Genomic DNA, 24,744 nt, shown 5'->3' with positions numbered 1-24,744 from the left:
GCCGCAGAGCAACTAAGCCCGTGCGCCACAACTACTGAGCCTGCGCTCTAGAGCCCACAAGCCACAACTACTGAGCCCATGCGCTGCATCTACTGAAGCCCCCGTGCTCTAGAGCTCGTGCTCCGCAACAAGAGAAGCCACCACAATGAGAAGCCCACACACTGCAACGAAGAGTAGCCCCCACTCACCTCAACTAGAGAAAGCCCGCGCACAGCAACGAAGACGTAACACAGCCAAAAATAATAAATAAATAAAAATAAGTAAAATTTAAAAAAAGAAAAAACGTTGCCTGCCATGTCAGTAAACAAAGGATGTTGCGACCATCAAGCCATCACACTGCAGCCACCCCAAATGATGCACCCTGAGGAGACTCAGGATGAGAAAGCACAGGATGCTGGCCCCAGATAGCTGAGGTGCAGATCAAAGGAACGATTTCAGTGAGCCCAGACTCTTGTATCTTCCCTTACACAGAAAAGCGCTAACTTCCTTACCTTGAGATATTGGGTCTTGTTTAATTAACAGTAATCTTGATGGTCCGACTACCTGGTCTTTGTTGCAAAAACTCATATATATCCTGGTTCCTCCCCTTCCTCTTTGGAGCAGTCCCTCAGAGCTATCAGAGAGGCTGTGTCCCGGGCTTAAGTTCTCAGTTTTGTGAGCCGAATAAAACATAACTCTCAACTTTTAGGTTGTGCTTTTTTTTTTTTTTTCAGTCAACAAGGCTTCCTTTCTTGGTCTGCTTCAGACTCCCTGCAGCACATTCCATGATCAGGTCCAGGGGTCTCTTCCCATAAAGCCTTTCACCTTTCTGAGTCTGTGCTTCCTCCCAGCTGCTCTCTTGGGCGTGAAGTTCTTTCTCCCACTCTCCCCCAACTCTCCCCATCAAAACCTTTCCTCGTCTCTCCAGACAGAGGGAGTAGCTCTTTCCTCTGCAGTCCCGCAGCCTGTGCTGCTGCAGGGCCAGGTACTGATTCTGCTTGCATTGCCTGGCACATAACAGGTCCTCAAACAGTGCTTGTTGAACAGGGCTGAACTGACATTTTACCCTTGGGAGCAAATTACAGCAAGTACAGCCTGTGAATGTGCCTGGAGAAGTAGCCTGCACCAATACAGGTGAGTGCCTGCAGGTCCAGCACTGAGCTGCAGAGCCCTGAGGAGGGCTAACAACGGCTCCGCGGTCCTGAATGAACCAGGGACCCCTGCCAACTCGCACCCCCTAGGTGGACCCAGGTGCTTGCCCTCTTAATCAAGGACTGTGAAAAGCCTTAGAGAGAGACCTACTTTTACACTGGGTTATGTTTGTGGAGCCATCAAAGTCAGTCGTGGTATTTCCTGGGCAGGAAACACAATTATTCTTTCCAAATTCTGGCTGGTATGTTCCTGCTGGGCAGCGAATACATCGGTGAGTGGTGGTGTTGTAGAAATGTCCAGGTGAACATTGAACTGTAGGGGTGGGGGAAGGTGGAGAGAACGAAAAGAAAAAAAAAAGACTTATTTTCATCAGATGTAACACGAAAGCTTTTGCAGTTTGGGACAGAAACGTCTATGCCCAAATAAGTACTGCTTTCCTACTACTCTGGGGCTAATCAACATTTAATTCCCTAAATAGCCAGCTTGGGTGCGACTTGTGACTCATGACACTGAGAAAAACACAAAGGGAACGAGGTATGGGTGTATCTTCTGAGTTCATTGTCCGTGATGTCGTCGGGCGTGAATGCTCACAGCTCTGTCTTCATGCACAGCGGGCCTGGGAGCCTGGAGGGGCGCAGAGCTGACCCTGGGCTTGGGGCTGGGCTCCTGCAGAAGGCAGCGGGGTGAGGCTCTGGAGAAGGCGTAGGGCCTGTTCTGGAGTGGGGAACTCTAGGGAAGGGTGAGGAGCTAGAGGAGGCCTGGAAGCAAGGAGCAGAGGGAGCCTGTGGACTAAACCTGCCCATCTCCCCGGCTGTCTTGCAGTCAGCCCCGTTCGAAGGGGAGGACCATATCTAGGGAGTTCCTGTGCTCCCTGCACATCCAGCAGGGACGAATGGCCGTGGGGACCTGTCCTCCCTGCCACTGGGGCCCACACAGGGCACCTCGGCCGAGCTTGACTGGGGCTTTACCACGGTTCTCAAAAGGGGAAATTCAATTCCGGGAAGAGGCAAGCTGCCAAGTCCTCACCTCTGGTTTCACAGTCCTGGAAGGAAGTGGCTCCCAGGTGTTTGGTGAGGAGGCCTCCTCCACAGGGAAAGCAGGAAGTACGGCCAGCTTCAGGCTGGAATGTGCCCAGGGCACAGAGCTGGCAGGGTGCAAAGCCATCCGCGGAATATTCACCAGGTTGGCACAGACCTGGGGGGATCAATGACCTTAGGTGAGCAAGGCCCCTGGGCAGAGCCTTTCCCATCTCTCTGCAGATGAGATCAGAGAGATGTGGTCAGGCCTGTCACCCCATGCGGACCTCAGCTCCCACCTCAGCGAGAGAAACTTTGTCCAGCCCTGCTGCGGACACTGACGAGGTAGCATGTGGGTGCTGATGTTTACACACAGGGCTACACAGCACAGCGCAAAGATGGAGACAAGTGTGGACCCTTCTGGATTACGGAGCAGGCATGGGTAGGCTGCAGGCTTAGGACTACCCAGGGCCCAGGCAGCTGCTGCAGTGCAGGAGCCCCTAGAGAGAGGGTTCTCTGCCTGCAGTCCATGTGATAATTCGACCCAGAAGTACACCCTCACCCAGCTGATTACATCCTAGTGATATAAAGACTCTTCTGGTCACGGAAGAGTCTCCCCTTTTTACCAATTATATTTACTAAGTTACATCTCCTTATGCTAAGGTGTGTCCTGGCCTCCCTCAATTAGTGTACTAAATGCAACCAATCCAATCCACATTGACAGAGGGACCCAGAGGCGTTTATTTACTTTAAACACCGTACTTTATTATATTTTTTAAGTTTATGACAAGTATCACAGCCATAAACAAAAGGATTTCTAAAAGCACACATTCCTTAGGAATTGGCCTGGCATTGGCAAGATGCTATAAAAATCTGCCGTCTCTTATATTCCTAATCATCTCTCCTCTATTAATTTTCATGGTTTTCTTTCTACCCATAAGGTACAGATATAATGGCATTTAACAAACACACCTGAGGGAGGAGTCTGGCGTCTGTCAGACCTGGCTGCTGATTCCAAATCCTCCACTCTTTGGCTGTGTGACCCTGAATGAGTCTCTTTAACCTCATAAAGTTTTTGTAGTGATACAATAACCATTATGAACAACTCATGGAATTATTCATGAATGCCTGCGTGATGCCTGGTATAGGCAAGTATATAATAAGCGTTAGCAATTATTATTATTACTAATATTCTGATTTACTATAAATATATCTTATTAAGGTCACACACAAGTGTGAACAGATGCCCCAAAGTACCTCCTTATCAACCTTGCCGTTAGTTCCAGGATTTCATAACAGGCCGAAGTATGCTAGGAGTCACATTGTCAGTCTGAGGATCTGATTTGTAAACCAGAAAAGGTCCTGCACTTGAGTTTGAAGTCATTTAGGTGGGAACTAAATCTGGCTCTGGGAATCACTAGAAGGAGAGGCAGGGCTGCCAGAGCTCCAGCGCACTCTGCCGTGGACATCACCTACAAAGCGCCACATCAAATCACACCTTCCCTTTGAGCCCACAGAGTGTCAGTACAGCTGGCCCTTCTCCTGTTTAATAAAGACATTTACTAGTACAGTAAATAGGAAAGAAGCCCACAGAACCTAAGTAAGCATGGCTCCAGGGTTAACATTTTATAAGAGACAATTAAAAACTCTTCAAGAGAATCACGGACATAGAGAACAGACTGGTGGTTGCCAAGGGGGAGGGGGTCGGGGGAGGGGTGGAGCAGGAGTGCGGGGTTAGCAGATGTAGGCTAGTATATATGGAATGGATAAACGACAAGGTCCTACTGTACAGCACAGGGAACTATATTCAATATCCTGTGATAAACCATAACGGAAAAGAATATTTTAAAAAAGAACGTATATACATGTATAACTGAGCTGTACAGCAATAATTAACACATTATAAATCAACTATACTTCAATTAGAAAACAAATAAAAACTAAAAATGCAACACACACGCACAAACTCTTCACAGAGTTTTAACAAAATAACCAGATGGATACTTTTTTTAAAAAAATTAATAAGCTCTGACTTTGAGACCAAAGCTAGAAAAAGAATCAGCGCTACTTCCTCCATTTTTGGACACTTTCAGGTAGTCCCTACACACTGGGAGATCACTCAGGTCTCAGGGGATATTTATTTACAGTGATTAAACATGCAATTGCAACATTTACACATTTTTCTCCTGTCAGTGTATTCTATCAGATCTTCATTCATTTGTTCAGCATGTGTCAGGCATTGAGCTAGGTACTGGAGAGCCAATGATGAACCCAATACGGTCCCTGATGGTAGGAATTCCATGGTGCAGTACGCATTGTCTGCACTGAAATGCACTTATGCCTTCTGCTAAACAATGCAGGAGATTGGAGGAGTAAGAAGGGACAGAGGGCATTCTCACCTCCACATTCAGATGCATTCCAAGCTTCTGGAGTCTCCAGGGCCCCAGGATTTTCTGGTCTTGGGCATGGTTCGCATGTGATTTGCCCCTCCTCATTTTGGAAGGTTCCATTTGGACATAAAATGCAGCGTTCTTGTACTCCATCATAGTATGTTCCAGCCCTGCAACTGACTAGCCAAAGGGGGAAATGATCTTGTCAGTGAGGGCACAGAGGCCAAGGAAGGATGACGTGAGTGCTAGAGATGAAGGTAAACAGATGGCACTGACCCCACACTCCCCCATACAAACCCCCTGAATACAGAAGGTGTGCCACCTCTGGGTTCCCTGTGTACACCTCTCTGCCATGGTCTCTGTCACCCACTGTTAGAGGCATTTACAGGTCCTCTCTCCCTAGACCATGAGCTCCTCGGGGGCAGGGATCACAGTGGTCCTAATTATTTTTGAACACAAGCACTGATGACATTCCCTACTTCACAGGAGGAGTATAAAAGTGAAAATCATTCACTGAACACAGGACTGGTGCTAGAAGAATAGAGAGGAGGGGGCTATTAATTCTGGCTGGTGGCATCCTGGAAGGCTTCCTAGAGGAGGCCACATTTGTGTCAGGCCTTGAATGATGAGTAGGAGCTCCCCAGATAGGACGAGCGGCAGGTTGTAAAGATTCACGCCTGACATGGGAGGAAAGGGAAGAAAGGAAGGTTGGGGATAGACTGAAAAAGTCCTTAAATGCCAGGCCTTTGGATTTTATCCTGCAGGTAAAGGAACCATTGAAAGGAGAAGAATACGACCAGAAGCTGTGTTTTAAAAAGCCCACTCTCTGTTGGCTGTGGGGAGGGGGATCTCAAGGGTCTTACAGATGACCTCTGCAAAACAGCATGCTTCATATTTGTAATAAAATTGATACATGACAAAGAGCAAAGCCTAGTAAATGTCTCCTGAAAGAATAAACTACAAGGAAGTTAATAAACTATGCTTTTGATTATATTTTGGTGTTCTTAGTTAAACATGGGCTCATATCTTATTTTAGGATATGAATATAAATATACTGAAGTGGGTTCCCTAGTATAATATTTAAAGCACATCATCATAACCACCAAAGCAGGCTTTCTGATGGCTGACGTTTGTTGAGTACGTACCATCTACTAGATACTGTGCCACGAGCTTTACACACTTTATCTCATTTAGTTCTGGAAACACCCAAAGGAGCTGGGCGCTATGATTAGCTCCATTTCACAGAAACAGAGACTTAGGGACATTAAATAATTTGGCCAAGGTCCCACAGCTAATCTGTGAAATACACCTACAATGAGATCAAGAGCTTTGAGTTTAAAGAGGAAAAAGGTCATTGAATAAAAGTGCCGACTGAATCACAATTCCAGACTTTGCCAAGGATTCTCTATGGGGCATTAGGGGAGTCTGACTAGAATAAAACACATTTTCTTTTATACCTAAGCTGCTAAGAAATAGAAAACAAAATATCACATGATAAAATTAGCTATTATAGCTCTTGAATGTGTGTAAGGGGGAATACTGGTTTTCATCCTACCCTACAAATGCAATTTGCATATGTACTTTTAGGGTTAAACATGGCAAAGTTCTCTATTACCAGTAATAAAAATGTCTTTTCATTATTTACCCCATAATTTAAAGAAAACTGAGGCTTTTTAAAAAAATCATAGTAAGATGAAACATGCCACATTTCAAATATTATTTTTACAATTAAATGATATCAGTCAAAGTCTACTTTAAAGTCTAAATCTTAATACTTTTTTATATTGTTTGGATTTTCTTTTACAATATTCACATATCATTTTTAATTCATTTAATGACATTTTTTAAAAAATTAAAAGTGAACCAAACTCTTGGCAAACGACATTATCGTGGGTATGATGCACAGAACTCTGGCAGACAGAGCCTATAATTCCAGACTTAGTCTCTAAATGCAGCCCTACAGGATAATGGTTTCCATAATTACTCTGGTTTCAGCTCACCTCCTATGAAAAGCTGGGCTGAATTATGTAGTAGGAATTCATGGCTTTTTATCCTGTGTTCCACCTGACTATCCCAGCGCCTAAAGCAGGCCAGTAAATGAGAGCCTAACCCCTTCATGGCTCTAACAAGCCAGCTGTCATGAAGACTGGCAGCAAGAAAATAAAACCAGGGCTGTTAGGAGCTCCTCTAGCCCAAGCCATGTCCATTTCGGGAACGGCTGTTTTCATTAACACTCATTCACCTCAAGGGACAGTGCCCATACGACGGCAAAGATTCCAACAGCCCCATGAATCATAACTTAGAGTCGGATCAGTCTGGTCTGTTTTATCACTGTTCCTCTGGCAGAAAACGATCCCCTTCATATAGGTGGACAAGAATGGACCTGGTTCTCTCTGCGAAGAGTAACTGGACGGACTCCCGCTGCTCTGGTTGTCCACTCCTTCTTAGAACTATTGAAACCCCGCAAAGCCTTTTCAAGGTTACGTTTTGTGAAGCCTCAAGAGATCCCACATCTGTTGCAATTTCTCAAGTGAGCAAAGGACTGAGAAATGCCCCTTGGGCTGCCCTGCAGAAAAGAGGGCACCAGTTCTTTTTTCTCACAGTGAAAGGCCTGCTCCACATAAACAAGCTCATCTTGTCACTCACGGTTTCCATCTTCCTTCCAGAGAGAAAGACGTACAGAAATAATCCATGGCAAGCACCTTCCAGATTAATTTGTTCCTTTCACAAGGTAAAAATGGGCTAAACACTAAAAAGCTATTCTGAAATGTCATGAAGAGACTCCTGAAAACAGCTCTTTGCAAATCTGCTAAAGATCTGACCTAAAGAGACCTCAATGCCAGTTCCAGTTGCTTCTCTTTTCTCCTTGAGCAGCCAGCTTGTTTTGCTGCCCCAGACAAAGGAGTCAATTGCCCCCAGAACACTTTGCGATCACAGCAAAGCTTTTGTGTGTCTTCAGTGACCATTAAAATCCCATTCTCAAATCCCGCACAGCTGTTTTCTCTCCCCTTCAAAAAAAGAAAGCCTTTCTGATGCAAAAGGGAGAGACCAGTGGGGACCAGGATTAATGGTGACAAAGAGGCCTGAAGGCTGGCCCTCTTTTCAATACCACGGCCTTTGAGTATTTCAGGCTATGGACAAACACTATGGTCTCTCTGTGGCTAAGATGGTGAACCTAATAAAAGGGGTCACTCTCCAGCATCTGACTGTTTTCTTAAGAATCACGCCTTGCCTTCTGAAGGAGAGCCACAGGCAGCCCACGTGGATTCCCAGGGTCTCCTGGAGCTGCTGCTTTGTCACGGCTCAGAGGCAATGGCGCTCGAGGCGGTGCTGTGGCCTCAGGATCCTGATTTGAACTCCTTTTAAATGAGTGTTTCAGGATAACAGGAGAGAGCACTCCCTTGGGCTGAGAGGTTGATTTGTCACGTCTGTCCAGGTTTTTGGTGTGTGCTCAGTTTGCTATTTGAAAACATTCTTAGAGTTGGGGCAGAGAGATGAGCCGGACTTGACGCCTTCCTTGCTGAGTTTCCCCAGTGCGTGCTGTTCTCTTCATGCCTAGTTAATGGGACTGAGATTCACTTCCTCTAGAGTGCCTCTTTTGCCCTCAATTTAAATATTTCCCCAAAGATTTGCCCTCAGCCCTCTTTTCTCTTAGTGTTGGCAACTATCCTTGGGATTTCATCTGTTGTTCCTGTGAAGATTCATCTACTCATTTACTCAGTTAAATACTTAGCACTGATTATGTGCAGAGTACTGTTCTGGGGGTTAGAGATACAGCAGAGGAGACCTACAGGGCCCTGCCCTAACGGGGCTCTCATTCTAGTGGAGAATATGAACAATAAATGAGCAAACAAATAAATACATAGTAGAATGCTAACTAGAGGTAAGTGCAATGAAGAAAAGTAAAACAGGCAGAGAGGGTAAGGCAAAGAGTGGTGGGGATGGAGTTTGCATGAATGCTATTTTCGAAGAGTAGCCAGGAAAGGCCTCTCTGAGCAGATGGCAGAGTGAAATGAGAGAAACAGCCTTGTGATGGTATTGCCTAACAGCAAAAGAGCCAATGTAGCAGGAACATGGTGAAAGGGGCTGGGTGATAGGATATGGACTCTAAAAGCAAGCAAGGGCCAGCTTACGGAGGTGCTTGAAGGTCATGGTAAGGAAATTAGACCTTACTCAAAGTGTGTTGGAGGTTTCAAATGGGGCAGTGAAATGATCTGACTTATGTTTCTAGAAGATCTTCTAGCTACCGTGTGGAGAACAGCCTGAAGACAGGCAAGGCTAAGGAGAACAATTCAGAGCCCATAGCAATAGACTGGCAGGAGATGGTGGTGGTTTGGAACAGAGTGGTAATAACAGAGGAAGAGAAAACTAGTTAGGCTCAGGATATAATGTAAAGGCAGATCTGACAGGATTTGCTAATGGATTCAGTAAGGAGCATGACAGAGCAAGAGAGGCCAAACAGACTGAGGCTTTCAACTTGAGCAACTGGGCAAATAGGGATGCCAGTTACAGAGATGAGGGATGAAGGAGATGAGGGAGAAGTGGGTTTTATTTTGGAGGGAGAGAGGAGAATAAAATGTTTTGTTTAGACATGTCAAGTTTAAGATATTTTTTGGCCAGGCAAGTGTTGGTATCGAGAAGGCACTGGTTATACCGGTGGTCTCCAAGGTAGAATGCTACACCTCAGGGTATCATTTACATTTACAAAATGATCCAGAGTGTGAGCAAAGCATTTTCACATCTATGTGTATTAATTTTTATCTAAAAAATAAGACGTAAAGAAAGGTTCACTGGTTTAGCAATTAAACCAGATTTACCATGGTGATCATTTTGAAATGTACAGAAATATCAAATCACTGTGTCCCATACCAGGAACTAACATAGTGTTGTATATCAATTATATTTCAAAAACAAACAAACTCACAGAAAAAGAGATCATATTTGTGGTTACCAGAGCTGCACAGGGCTTGGGGGTGGGAGAAAGGGAGATTGGATAAAGGTGGTCAAAAAATACAAACTTCCAGGTATAAGATAAATAAGTACTAGGGATGCAATGTATAACATGATAAATATAATTGACACTGCTGTCTGTTACATATGAAAATTGTTAAAAGAGTAAATCCTAAGAGTTCTCATCACAAGGAGAAACATTTTTTTTCTATTTCTTCAATGTTGTATCTATACGAGATGATGGAGGTTCACTAAACTTACTGTGGTCATCATCTCATGATACATGTAAGTCAAATCATTATGTTGTACATCTTAAACTTATACAGTACTGTATGTCCATTATATCTCAATAAAACTGAAAGAAAAATCATTTTTTTAAAGTTCTTCTGTTTAAAAGAAAAAAAGATTAGGGACTACCCTGGTGGTCCAGTGGTTGAGAATCCGCTTTCCAATGCAGGGGATGAGGGTTCAATCCCTGGTGGGGGAACTAAGATTCCACATGCTGCGGTGCTACTGAGCCCATACGCCACACCAGAGAGAAACCCACACGCCGCAACGAAGAGCCTGCGCGCAGCAACAAAAGATCCCGTGTGCCTCAACTAAGACCCGATGCAGCCCCCCAAAAAATTAGTCCCTTAGTCAGTCCACATCTCCACAAGTCAGAGACACGTGTGAAGACACAAGGTCCCCAAGAAAGAGACCTGTGGGTGGGGAGGTACTGACTGACTCACTTCTTTTCAGTGTCTCGAGAAGAATTTCAGTTGTGCCTCATTGAATAGATTTCCTGATTAAAATGATCTAGTTTCAACCAACTGAACCATCACAAAGTAGAAAGCAGCTTTAAACAATTCCTGTAGAAATCCTGGGCCCATGATGCAGAACCAATGATGCAAGTGCAGGTGAACCACAGGGAAGTGCAGGGCTGACACAGCTTGTTCTCCTGGTACTAGCTCTTGTCAAACCACATCACGGGATAGAAACAGTGACAATTTAATCAGATCTGACAAGAGTTAAGCCAAAACACTAGTAATGAACAAAAAGACTATTTGAAAAATGATTTACAACCACTACTGTTCACAATGAACCTTACCAAGTTGTCAATACGGTCCCTCAGAGACTAGCCAGCTATTTGAAATTTTGTTTATGTAAACTGTATCTCATTCTTCTACTTGTTATGTTGTACACAATATATTAGCCAACAGTAAGAGTATATAATTTAAAAATAAGTAAACATTCACAAATTCAAAAGTATTGCACTGTGTGTGTGTATATGTGTGATCAAAAATGTTCAGCACCTCTAGAACAGAGAAGTCCATGATTCAGATAGAGGTTAGAGCTGGAGAGGGCAGTTTGGGAGTCACTAGCATGTGGTGGTATTTAAAGCTATGGCGCTGGATGAGGTCACCGAGGAGAGTGTGAAGATAGGCGAGGGGCATGGAGGACTGAGCCCTGGGTCCCTGATGTTTAGAGATAAGAAATTAGGGGAGAACCAGTATGGAAAATGAAAAGGGAGCAGCTGGTGAAGCAGAAGAAGAACCGGAGGTGTGTGGTGTGTGAAACCCATGACAAGAGTTTCCAGGAGGAAGGAGTGATCAGCAGAGTCTGAGGGACAGCTGGAAACTGGATTTGGTAACGTGGAAGTTGCTAGAAATCTTGGGAAAAGCAGTTTCAGTGGAGAGGTTGGGAATGAAAACCAGATTGGCTAGAGTGGAGGAGAAAATGGTCGGTGAGGTAGTAAAGACAGCAAATTTGGACAAGTCCTTCAAGGAGTTTTGCTTTACAAGGGGGTCAAAGAAAGGAGGCAGGATCTGGAGAGAAGCAGGAAGTCAAAGGAGGATTTGTGTGGGTTTTAAGACGGGAGGTAGGTTTGCGTGCTGTTTGAAATGATCCAGTAGAGAAGGAGAATTCTGAGATGGGGGTCGGTGGGGACAACAGCAGGAGTATCGTTTTTGAGATGATGAGAGGGAATGGGCTCCAGAGCCCCAGGGCAGGAGTTACCCTTAGGAAGGAGCGTGGGCTGTTCATCCATTTCAGCAGCAGGCGAGTCAGAGCATGTACGGACAGACGCAGGATAGGAGGGTCAGTCCGCACATGGAGAGGTGCAGTCGTTTTCCTAGACTCCCACCTGCCCATGGACATTTCTGCCTGGGAGTCTTGTTGCAACTCAAATTCAACTTTCCCAAGGGGAATGCTTCTCTCTTCCCTTCCCAAGCCTTCCTACCCCTCTGGCTTTACTCTCTTTCTAAACAGCACCTCTATATTCCCAGTCACCAACGCTCCAAACCACAGTTATCCCAGACGTCTCTCCTCCCTGCTGCAGCATCCTACAGTTGTGTCCCTTTTGTCCATCCCCTATGCTTCATCCTCATGGCACTAGTGTCCTTTGCTCCTCTCCATCTCGTATCTAGATTACTCCAATAACCTTCCAATGATTTCCCTTGCCTGTGTTCCTCTCGGCCTCAGCTCTGTTATTACATGCTGCCATCAGATTCACCTTCCTAGGGGTTTCTGGTGGCGCAGTGGTTACGAATCTGCCTGCCAATGCAGGGGATATGGGTTCAAGCCCTGGCCAGGGAGGATCCCACATGCCGCGGAGCAACTAAGCCCGTGCGCCACAACTACTGAGCCTGTGCTCTAGAGCCTGCATGCCACAACTACTGAAGCCCATGCGCCTAGAGCCTGTGATCCGCAACAAGAGAAGCCACCGCAATGAGAAGCCCGCGCACCGCAACAAAGAGTAGCCCCCTCTCGCCGCAGCTAGAGAAAGCCCGCGCGAAGCAATGAAGACTCAACGCAGCAAAAAAAAAATAAATAAAATTTTAAAAAAATTAAAAAAAAAAAAGATTCACTTTCCTAAAGTGCTTCTCTGACTGCTTCACTCCCTGGCTCAAAAACCTCCTTGACTTGCCTCCCTACACTTCTCAAACTCAGCCTTTAGTCCCCTTTTCTGTATCTGAGTTTTCGTTCTTTCTCATGCCCTCTCAAGAGCCCATTTTTTCTGCTTTTCCTATAAATCTTTTCTGATTATTTCTTCCCCAGTGATCACATTCATCTAGCCATTCAACCAACCCACAGGCTTTTTCTCAGTGCCTCCTGCATATGAAACAGGGCTGGGTGAGATGAGGGACATATGGGAAGCAAGTGCAGGATCAGAGGCCAAGTCAGAAACCTCTGAGCTCACCCCAACTCTTTCCTCGTCTCAGTCCCCAACCCAATTTATCACCAAATGCTGCTCACGTTTCCTCCTAAATATTTCTCTAATCCACTGCTTCTATTCTACTCCATCTAGTGCCTTCATGTTCTCAATATCTCTTATGCAAAGCATTCAGAAGCTCCCAGATCGGTTTTTCTGCCTCCAGTCCTGACCCCCAATTCAGTTAGAGAGATCTTTCTAGAATGTAAATATGACCTTATGCTCCTTGATTAAAGCCTCTAATGACACCTGTCACCTAGAGATAAAGTCAAGGCTCCTTAGCAACATATTCAAGGTCTCTCATGACTTGGCCATGTTTTGCCCAGTAGCCTAGCTGCTCACTGCATCCTACCTTCCACTCCAGGGTTAGTAATACTGAAATGCCAATAATGCCCTGTGCACATCTTGCTCAACCTCACTACCTAAGGCTGTTCCTCTGCCTGAATGCTCCTCCCCATTTATGCTTCATCTGTGCATCCTTCAAAACTCACTTAGGCTTTCTCTCTTTGGGGAAGGCTTCTCTGACTCTTCCCTGGGAGGGTTACGACTTGAGGGATGCTGTCATATTTATTCAGACCTCCTCAGCACCCACCTCAGAGCTGGCCCATGCAGGGCACTCCATACGAGTGCGTCATGAGTAAGATAATCACAGGGCACAGGCTATATGTGGGAGACGTGAGAGCATTCAATTTGAGATGGTTAGGAACATAGGCTCTTGAGTCAGATCTGAATGAGAATCCTGGCTCTGCCACTGACTTGCTGCATGACACTGGGAAAACTGCTTACCTTCTTATGCCTTAGTTTCCTTATCTGTAAAAAGGGCATGATGCAGAATGACTTGTGATGAGACTAAATGAGATGAGACATGTAAAGTACTTAGCACAGGGCTGAACACATTAAGTGCTCAATACATGTCAACATTTTATTAAATTATGTTTTTTAAATTAAAAGTGTTTCCTACCAAGTCCATGTGCTAAATATTGGTCTAATATTGGTCTATATTGCTAATATACACTTTATATTTTCCTTGATTTAAAACAGAAAAGAAATTTGCTGCCTGTTCAGTTCCAAATAATTTCTCAATTTTGAAAACTTAAGAAGAAAATGCCTGGCTCCTTCCTGCCTCAGGCCCTTTGCACTTGCTGCTATCCCCTCCATCAGAGCACACCCTGCCTCTATCAGAGTTTTGCATGGCCAGCTCCTCCTTCTCAATTAGGTCTTAGCTCAAACGTCACCTGCTCTGACGGTCTCCCTTGAACACCCTGTAGGGACTAGTAATCTCTCCTCCCCTCTGACCCTTTCTGTTTTATTATCTTCAATAACAATTATAATTTCTGAAATTATCTTTCTCTTTATTTTTTTATTGTCCATCTCCTTCCATTAGAATGTGAACTTCATAAAAGCAGGCTTCTCACCCATTATGTTCTCACTGCTTCAACCTAAGTTCATAGAGTGGCACAGAGTGGGATCTCAATAAATTCTGTTTTAATTAAGTTTTTTCAACTACTGCAGAGGAACACTACTACTATTACAAGTTGAATTAAACTTTTCTAGTCTCTCAAGAACCCAGGCACTAGGATACTTCCCAGTTTGCCAGTTGCCTGGATTGTATCTTTTTAAAATTTCAACAAGTTTTCAAAATAATCAAATACAAAAATTTATACTTCAGGGCTTCCCTGGTGGCGCAGTGGTTGAGAGTCCACCTGCCGATGCAGGGGACACAGGTTCGTGCCCTGGTCCAGGAGGATCCCACATGTCGCGGAGCGGCTGGGCCCGTGAGCCATGGCCGCTGAGCCTGTGCGTCTGGAGCCTGTGCTCCGCAGCAGGAGAGGCCGCATACCGCAAAAAAAAAAAAAAAAAATTTATACTTTGGCAAGTATATTCCTTAAATAATGTATCCTTTATGAAAGGATAAACAGCTATGAAAGAAAAATAGAAATCCATTTCATCATTAATTTTTTCTTTTCTTTCTTCTTCTATATATGAAGGACTTTATGAATTACTGTGAGCTTAAGGAATTTGTTCCTTGGAGAATATAATAGCTATTTTTCTTTTTTGCCATCTTGCTAAAATTGATCACAGATGATGGTACAAAGGTCACCTGCAGAGCAGGCTGTCCCCAAAGTCCTTAAATGTCAAATTAATGAGACTTTACTGTATAAAAATGACTATAAGAAAGAAAATGTTTGGTCAGAAGTGACTATGTTCTTTGATATAACTTGGGACTTTAAATTTTATTTTTTAAAAATCATACTGGAAAACCAAAAAAATCAATGGAAAAATAGGCAAAGCATAAGGATATTCTCAGAAGAAGAAATCTAAATCGCCACAGACATATGAAGGCATGCTCAGTCTTACTAATAATCAAAGAAAAATAAGTTAAAATGACTATTATTTTTACTTATCAGATTTGCAAAAATTTAAAAGATCAGTAGGGCTTCCCTGGTGGTGCAGTGGTTAAGAATCTGCCTGCCAATGCAGGGGACACGAGTTTGAGCCCTGGTCTGGGAAGATCCCACATGCCGCGGAGCAACTGGGCCCATGCGCCACAACTACTGAGCCTGCGCTCTAGAGCCCGCGAGCCACAACTACTGAGCCCACATGCCACAACTACTGAAGCCCGCCCGCCTAGAGCCCGTGCTCCACAACAAGAGAAGGCACAGCAATGAGAAACATGCACACTGCAACGAAGAGCAACCCCTGCTCGCTGTGACTGACAGAAAGCCCATGCACAGCAACGAAGACCCAACGCAGCCAAAAATAAATTAAATTTAATTTAAAAAAGAAAAAGATCAGTAATATATAATCCATGTTAGCAATGAGGCAGGGCAAAAAACACTCATATACAATGTTGGAGGGAGTATATATTAGTATGTTTTTTGGAGGGTAATTTAGCAGCATCTATTCAGTTTTAAATATGCATGTCCTTTGACCTGCAATTAGACATCTGCACGTCTATCCTTCAGAAATACTGGACATGTGCACAAAAAGAAAATTCACTGCAGCGTTATTTGTAACAGAAAAATCAGGAATAACTTGATTAAATGTCCACCAATAGGAGTATGGCTAATAAACACTGGTGTCTTAAAACAAATATAGATTAGGAAGCTTTAAAAGAAGTATGGTAGCTCCTCTGTTAGCATGGAAAGATGTCCATGATCTACCCTGTAGTTAAAAACAATACACAGCACTATTAAAACTGCATTGATATATTTTTTGGTTTTTTTCACACATAAACCTACAGCCTATTTTCAATACAGCAGCCAAAGTTATCCTTTTGAAACGTTAAGTCAGAACCTTGTTACCTCTTCACTCAAATCCCTTCATTGGCTTTTCTCTCACTCAGATTCAGCGACCTCACCAGGATTTCCACTCCCCACATGATCTGGCCCTCTGCTACTGCTCTTACTTTCTTCCTCTGCCCTCCCTCCCTCAGCTCTCAACATCTTGGCCTTCTCTCCAGCCCTCAGGGGTTTTGTACTTGCTGTTGCCTTTGGCTGGGACTCTTTCCCCCAGATCTCCCCATAGCTGGTTCCTCCCATCCTTCACATCTCTGCCCAAATGACACTTTCCAATGACCACTGTCCCTGAACACAGTCTATGTTTTGGGGGAGTACACTCCTCCTCACCCCTCCCCTTGCCAAAATAGAATCTTCTATTCTACTTCTCTGCTTACCTGTTCGTCACCCCCTTACCAACATTTGCTACAGGATATATTTCCTTCTTTATTCGTTTGTGGTCTGTCTCCCTCCTCCAGAAATGTAAACTCAATGAGGGCTGAGATTTTTGCTCTTTTGTCTCATTATTGGATTCCCAGCACCTAGAATAGTATCTGGCACACAGTAGGTGCTCAATAAATATTTATTGAATGAGTCAATAAAATTTCATTTTTATACGTGCATAAAAACAGATGTGGAAAGATAAACAGCAAACTATTGACAGTGATTATTTCTGGGGAGTGGGATTGGGAGCTGATGGGAAAGTTTCCATCCTAACTGTGTACATTTCTGTATCATTTGGAATATGCACCACTTAGGTAATTAAAAACTAAATAAAAAATATTTTAAAGGAAAAACATAACGGTTCCATCTCTCCTTCCAAGTGACTCAAAGCAGTCTTTGGGCTCTTTTCTAGAAACACAAAACAATTTCTAAAAAGAACTACCCTAGGTTTGTCTCCACTGCATGTGCCATCAGAGCTCAGAAAATACCAGTAAGCCTGCTTTTCATGATGTTCTAACACCATTAAATAGATCAGGAATATAAGACAAACACACACACACACACACAAAGACACCATGGTTTGCCCATGCCAGGAGTCTGCTGGGTAAAAAGCCTTTCTAACTAACACACCTGACTCCTCTTTACACCCACTTCCTCCCTCCAGCAGGAGAAAGGAGTTTCACTGGTAGTTCCTTGTGCTGTTTCTTTGACATGGTAAAATCTTTAACACTGCTGTCAGGCAGGGTGAACCTGACGTCGTGGACTACAAAATTCATCCAGTGCTAGAGGGAGCTCTTGAGACAGGATACATGGCCTCTCTTAGAAGCAAATCCAACTTAACTCAGCGTGATAAACATCTCCGGGACACGTTCACACACACAACAGCTACACAAACCTTGTACTGAGTGTCTTTCACCAGCTGTCATGGTCATGAGGCCTCTGTTAAGTAACTCCTAATCCTCCCCCTGAGGCCTCTATTCCCCAGAAGCATCCCCATGGTAGTACTAATAATACTCTCACTGGGAGTTGTTCCACAGGGCCCTTGACACTAGCTTTTCCTGAACTCTTAACTGACCCATAAACCTTCCTGGTGAGCCTGCAGGGCCTCTTCCCACAGGACAGAAGCTGGGGGAAGGGGTGCAATTCAGCTCTGAGAGGCCAGAAGGAGGCTGGCCCGCCTATCCTGACAGTTTCTGCAACTCACCCTGGAAAGCAGGGCGGCAACAGCCAACTCTCATCACCATTTTGGTATGGAAACTGGAACTCTTAGAATTTTCAGTGAGAACCAACCAACCAGCTGGGTTGTTCTTACCTTTTTTTTTTTTTTTTTTTTTAGGAGAGTCAGCTGGAATACAAGTCAAGACTATCTGAGAACCAGCCCCTGGTGGACAGTTACACTGATTTTACACATGATTTTCACTATGTTTTGGCAAAGCAACAGAGTTGGGCTGTGGACCTATTGCTGACAATTCTTCTGAACAAGTGCCTCTGGGCTCAGCTTTGCTTCTTCAGAAACACTGATTTATCACTCCTTAGCTCAAGCATCATTTCTCAGGCCTCATGATTCCAATGACACTTCAGAAAGGACATCAATTTACTCTGGAGGGGTCTGGTTATCGAAATTCACCTTTCCTGGGACCAGAGCACAGGCTTTGGAGTGGGACCATCCATGGGACCTTGAGCAAGAGCACTTATCCCTCTGAGCTCCAGTTTGCTCATCTGTAAAATGGAGATAATACCTACCTGGTAAGATTACTGGAAGGACTGAATGAGGTCATGCAGATATAATGCTTAGTGTTATGCTTGTGACAGATGAGGATTCAACAAATGGTTACAGTATTACTGTAAAGAGAGACCCTAATTTCCCCCCATCTAAGACTTTTTAGGTAGAATCTCTCATAATTGCCCAGAACAGTCTCTCACAACAAACAAATCTCAAGACTGACCACCTTGGAACGTCTTGCCCAGATTCCTCTTGCCTGGAACTTCATCAGAGAAATAGAATTGATATTGCTCAAGTTTAATTCTGATACATGCACACACATGCATACATACACACACCACCACCACCACCACCACCACCACCACCATACACTGGAACTGACACTACTAGAAAGCTTGGGCCATAGCTCGGGGATCTCATAAGGCAGCTGAGCGACCCCCAGCCTTGCCTCTGCACAAAACTATGGACAGGAGTTTGTTCATTGCCACCATGTGTCACACCAGAGGGATGATAGGGGAACTGTGATAGTGGAGTGTCGAGAAGGCTCATGGATGCCTTATACTTGCAGTCCTGCCCCAGCTGGGGGACCACAGTGCTTTGAAGACCACGGTCCCTCAGATCCTTAAGGGGCAACACTCCCTCTTCTCATCAACCCTGCCTCTTCCATTCTGTCCCTCAACCCAACAGAGAGTTATTAAGTGCCAGGCACTATGCCAGGTGCTGGGGGGCTCCTGATCCTGTAGGCAAGGCCAACACCCACATGTAGTTCTTAAATGAGCGTGGGTGTCCCAGGTGTTCTCTGGAAGAAGCCTGGGGAGAAAGGATGGGACAGACTTGCTTTTGGTTACCCTTAGTGTTTTTGGAGTTCAAGACAGTTCTGTTAGCAAGAATGTCCCGGCCAGCAGGCCACTCACCACATTGGTTTCCTACATGGCCCTGACCAACTCCACAGGACTCCGCCCAGTGTTCAGATGTTTGGGGAGACTTTTTAGCCACTTCGAGGTCCATGCCTGAGAGCTGGAGGTGAAACTGCTCCCTGTGGGCAGCCTTCCGGAGCGTGCGGATGGCCTTCCGGAGCCGCTTCTCTGTTCGCTTTATGATGCAACTCGGATCACAAGAGGCTGAAGAAACGAGAGGGACAGCAGTGGAGGGGTCAGGCTGCAGCATGTGAGCATGTGCAGACCAACTGCAGGACCCACAAACACCCACAGCTCCCTGTGCACAGCATGGGAGAGGCTTGGAGCTGGGCACCTAGCAGGCTGGGCAGCATTCAATTCAAACAGAAATTTGTTGACCAAAATGGTAGCTTTGGGTTTTGATGAAGCAGATAAAATCATCAGGTTCCAAAACAATTCAGTTTAGTTTGGGGGTGAAAAAAAACAGGAGATACTTCAGTGGTTGCACTATTTCCGGCCACCCCCCCAACCCCCACCCCCGGCAAGAATGATGAAAAGTGAAAGGCAAAGAAATAAGGAGCAAGCCGTAAGAGGTCTGGCACCACAGACTGTTTTCAAACCAACCTGTCACCTCCTTTTGGTTAGTTTCAAGCTCAAACTCAACAGTGATAAACATTTCCTTAGGGGTGCTCGGTCGTCCGGGGGCTCCCGGGACTTGCTTGCCAGAGCTGCATGTAAGGTTTGCGTAGCGGAAGCTCTCTTTTACTGAGCTGTGCTTCTCTGTATGAAGAAACAAAATTATCGGAAGCCAAATCCTGGCAAAGCACTCAGCTGAACATTCGCTACAACTCTGTAAACATTTCATTAGAACAACTCTCAAGGGACTAGATGATTAACTCCATATGCCAAGACGCTGCAAGCCCTCAGCTTGCAGCACGATGACACTTTAATCCTGAAGAACCAGTATTGCCACCTAAATAACTTTACAATTTAGCTCTTGAAACTTATTTTCATGAATAAATGCTGGATGTTTCCGACTGACCGGCCACATCTGTGGAAGATGGGGACCAAAGATCGTCTTGCATTCCTGACTGGTAATTTGTTAAGGTGCGTTCATGTTCTCACAGTTGGTTTCTTTAAAGCTGGACTATGATGTCTCAAGCAGGGGCTGAGGGGCTTCAAGTAAGGAACGAGCACAGGAGTAGCAAGGAAATTAACTCCTGCTTTCAGGCAAACTGACCTTGGAGTAATTCCAACCCAAAGGGAAAGCTGGAAAGCACGTCAACAATGATGGCTCAGTTTGAAATAACCAGGAGCAATAAATGGCACAAAGAATCAACAGAACCAAACAATATCATGAAGGCACGTAGGATGGGAGTGAAAGTGTTATGTAAGGCAGGGCTTTGTGCATCCTCATTCCTGACTTTGGCCATCACTCCTCCCTCCATGGCTTCCAGTGAATCTTTTAACTAATGATTGTTAACCAGAACCAAAGAGCAGGTCCACATACCATCCACACAATTAACTAATCTTACTTTATTGAACTGAAGAATTATCTGTATCGTGTTCTTCTCTAACATTATAAGGATGTTCAAATCAGCAGGTCATCAGGACCAAAGGAAGGAGAAGGCAAATTAATTTTTCCCTAAAGATCTATCTTACCTTTTCAAAAGGCTAACTTCACATCTCAAACTGAACAGATGCTCATTCTGAACCTGTTTTCCTTTCCATTTTTCCATATCTATTTTTTTAACTTTTTATTTTGAAATAAGCTTAGACGTTATAGAAAAGTTGCTAAGAGAGTACTCAGAGTTCCCATATACTCTTCACCCAGTGTCCCCTAATGTTAACATCCTACATTTACACGTATCTTTATCAAAACTAAGAAATTAACATTAGTACAATACCATTAAGTGAACTAAAGACCAAATCTTTTTTTTTGCGGTACGCGGGCCTCTCACTGTTGTGGCCTCTCCCTTTGTGGAGCACAGGCTCCGGACACACAGGCTCGGCAGCCATGGTTCACGGGCCCAGCTGCTCCGCGGCATGTGGGATCCTCCCGGACCGGGGCACGAACCCGCGTCCCCTGCATTGGCAGGCGGACTCTCAACCACTGTGCCACCAGGGAAGCCCCCAAATCTATTTTTAAATAATGCTTTCCCCTCTGATTAAAAGTATAAATGCTCACTGTGGGGAATTTGGAAAATGCAGGACAAAAATTAAAATCACTCATCATCCTTCCACCCACATATAACCCACTAATAAGGACATGGTGAGTTTTCTTTGTTTTTCTTCTATTCACGCTTTTTCTTATACAATTTAGGTCGTATTAGATATACACAATGTTACTCTCTCTTTTTCCATCTTAGCATTATAACAAGAACGTTTTCTAATGTCATTAAACATTCTTTGAAAACCCATAATTAATAGCTGCATAATATTCCATCAAATGGAGGTGTCCAAATTAATCTTGGTTAGTTACTTAAAATAGGCACTCATATGTAACTAAAGTGATTTTGCATTTATTTGTTTGTACAGTTTATTTGAGGGTAGATTGGGGAAAGAACCCTCCCTAATACATGACTCCTGATTTTTTTTCTCTAAAACTATTCTATGAAATAATACTGGAAATGTGAGCTGGGGAAGAAAGAGGAATGTTGGATTCTGCTCTTTTCATAAGGCCAGGTCTATTTGGAGAGTATCTGTTCTGCTGAAGCCAAATGGCATCACTGCCTCCAAAAACTAAATCCAGCAGGAAAGCTGGATATTACATCTTTGTTCATCAAAGATTACCCTTTCTGAGCCAAACCTTTTTTTCATTTCTTTGGATTCGGATTTTGGATTATTTTAAGGAAACTCTAAGGTCTAGAAAATTTAACCCAGTATGATCACAAGGTACTAATGCATCTTAAGCCCTCATTGATTCCTATTAACTCACAGCTTTCCCCAGAGCTTCACTCTTTGTACCCTGCAAAGGAAACCCTGAAGAATAACTCCAGAAGCATACGGAGGTGCCAAGTGAGGCTCTTCTTCATCTTGTGAAGAGAGTCCACAGAGATTCTGAACTGTCTGATCCCATCTGAATGGCTCGGCTCATTACAGGCCCCTTTCCCACAATGCAGGCAAGCTCCCTGCACCAGCCATCTGATTCCATACCTGGTAGTACTGGTCGCAGACCCTCAGGAAACAGATCAGCCTTTTTCAAACTACACTTGCCTTCATTTAGCTTAAAGGTTACACTTGTCCTGATGGTGGCGACATCTTCAGAAAGAAACAAGTGAGAGATGTTACCTTCAGAGGCAAAGGAATGGAAACACCAGTGGGTAATGGAGAGCTGTCCATTGCTGGAAGTACACCCTGAGCCCCTCTCTTATGCTGAGACCAAGAAAGTTTGGGATTGGGGAGCGCCCATTCCCTTGGACTGGGGGCACCAGGAGCCTCCTAAGAGTTATACTTATCGCTCCATCTGAGAGGAATCCAGGGCTCAAACATAACAAAGGAAGGGCCCAAAACAGCCTCAACGGTGAGATGAAAAATGAGGTCATTTCTGTGCCTTTCCAAGAAGGAAGGCCAGAATCCCCCAGTTCAAATTTGAGCAAGACAGCTGAGGGAAATGGAAGGGCAGATTCTCCTAAATAAGCCTGTGCTGGGAGGACAGGGCTGAGGGAGCCACCATTCCAGACAAGGATGGCACTCACTAAACGTGGCTAGGATTTTCAGGGTCTGTGAGGGAGCAAGCCCTACTTTGAGGGTCTCATATGGAAAATTCTGTTCTCCTTCCATGGTCAGTCTTAATCATGTTAGGCTTTGGAGCCAATGACCAGGATTCAAATTCCAGCCCTTCGACTTGTGATGAGAACTTGAGCAAGGTACTTAGTCTCCCTAAGCCTCAGTCTTCTCATCTGTAAAATAGACATAATTACAGTCCTTACGTTACCGGGCTGTTGTGAGGATTAATGAGATAATGCAAAACATGATGAGATAATGATGAGATAATGCAAAACAAAAAGTGTTTACTGTCTGGTACATAGTAAGAACTGAATAACTGTTAACTATTTGCTTGCTCACCTTAGGGTGGCCTTAATCTCCAAGTGATCATCACTACGAGTTTTGGTGAAACAGACTGTGAAGTCCCCTCTGGCTGGGTCCAAACATCAGACAAGACGGGCAGTGAAGGATAATGCTTAAGACTCTGGACCCAAACTGCCTGGTCAATATCCTGGCTCCACTATTTCCTATCTGAGTCACTCTGGGTATGTTATTTCACCTCTCTGAACCTCAGTTTCTTCATCTGGTTAATGAGGATAACAGTAAAATTGCCCCAGAGGGCTGTAGTGTGGATTAAATCAGCTAATACATGTAACACAGTGGCCGGCATGTTTTAACTGCTCCATCAATTCACACGAGCTGTTATTATCATGCTTTGCATCTCTATCTTTGCTTATATACAAAATATGGACATCAAGAACCATTTCCTTATTCAGATGTTCACATGACATCATCACAGATGCTTGTCTAAATCTGGGAGGACAAGGCCTCTTAAAAGCTTTAAATGTCCTTCTTTGTCTTTTGATAAAGGGTTTGGGCCCCTGTCCCTGGTCAGAATCCTTGCTCCCCTTGTCATGTCCCTGTCTCCACTGATGCCATGTGCCCCAAGCCCACATTTCCTGCCAAGCCTCTGAGGTGCTCTATGGTACAGGGAGCTGGGAAGACCTTCGTCTCCTGGTCCTAGAGCTACGTGGGCCTCTGCCCAATATGATGACCCACCAGGGCTGCATGGAGCCTTCCAGCACACAATGGACACTCAGTAAGTGCCTGTTATGTGGCGAGTCAGATCGCAGGCACCAAGGCTACAGGTAAGAACATCCTGTAACATGCTTGCGGCATCAAAGAGATTAGGAGAAAAGAAAACAAAGCCAACGCCCAAGAACAGTATCCCACAAATGAAGCCCATTGAACACGGTGAGCCCCAGAGACAACACGCAGGTTTGGTAATTACCCCCAAAAGCAGAGTCATTTGATTTTTGCTGTTTGCTCCTGAGAGGAGAGGAAGAGCCGCAGGTGACAGAATAGGCCTCTTGCAGTCCTGACAGACAGAATGTGGATCGTCAGCAGGTAAGCAAGGTTACAGTCTCTCCCGGTGGCAGCTCAAGTCACCCGCAACCCCACTCCATGTGAACCACTAGAAAAGCCCCCAGAATACAGGGTCTCAGAGCATGGGCCTCCAGTGGTCAGGGGGCAGCTGGTCAAAGACCTGGAAGCCCTTTGAAGCCATCTAACACCGGAAGGCCAGGAAGGCCTGGCCCTGGCATGAGGACCTGCCCCAGGGCCTGGGACCCACTCACCTGAAGAGAGGTGAATGCCAGAGAGACATCTGAGGAAGCACCTGTCTCCTCCACCACTCTTACCACACTGCAGGGACACGTGGGGTGATACGCTAGTGGGCAGGACCCCCTCCACTTCTAGACAGGACAAAATACAGACACTTACAGAGAGAGAAGGTGTGACAAGGACGGCTGAGTCCCATGCTCAAAGGCCCCAAGAAGAGAAGGTAGTGCCGACGCCCAGCACATAACACGGACACCATGTTTATTTCCCCCAGGGTAAAGGAGCGCCTTGTACTCTATTCTTTTCATACAGAAAAGCAACCAGGAAAACAGAAGTGAGTTCCAACCTACGCAGAAGCACAGAAGGAAACCCCCAAGGGCCTGCAAAGTATCTCC

The 24,744-nt window shown here is 44.8% G+C and overlaps 1 protein-coding gene across 3 annotated transcripts in view; it reads right to left on the bottom strand.

Moving 5' to 3' along the window:
• The window catches only part of SCUBE2 (signal peptide, CUB domain and EGF like domain containing 2), a 64,279-nt gene that overhangs the window by 8,481 nt on the left and 31,054 nt on the right, over positions 1-24,744 (bottom strand). Inside the window, exons 12-19 of one of the 3 annotated variants that reach the window (XM_027115434.1) lie at positions 24,367-24,483; positions 24,021-24,107; positions 22,178-22,282; positions 19,646-19,801; positions 19,040-19,246; positions 4,547-4,717; positions 2,158-2,325; positions 1,282-1,443 (exon numbers count right to left, since the gene is read on the bottom strand). In XM_027115434.1, the coding sequence (XP_026971235.1) occupies positions 1,282-1,443; positions 2,158-2,325; positions 4,547-4,717; positions 19,040-19,246; positions 19,646-19,801; positions 22,178-22,282; positions 24,021-24,107; positions 24,367-24,483 (1,173 nt within the window). The remainder of the gene's footprint in view (positions 1-1,281; positions 1,444-2,157; positions 2,326-4,546; positions 4,718-19,039; positions 19,247-19,645; positions 19,802-22,177; positions 22,283-24,020; positions 24,108-24,366; positions 24,484-24,744) is intronic. The other 2 variants (XM_027115436.1, XM_027115435.1) reach the window with 2 other exon arrangements.

Source organism: Aethalodelphis obliquidens, unplaced genomic scaffold, assembly GCF_003676395.1.
Source record: "Aethalodelphis obliquidens isolate GAN/ISIS:26980383/991018 unplaced genomic scaffold, ASM367639v1 scaffold14, whole genome shotgun sequence".
Taxonomy (NCBI): Eukaryota; Metazoa; Chordata; class Mammalia; order Artiodactyla; family Delphinidae; genus Aethalodelphis; species Aethalodelphis obliquidens.
Note: the sequence above shows the minus strand (reverse complement) of the source record. Positions and strands in the feature narration are given on the sequence as shown.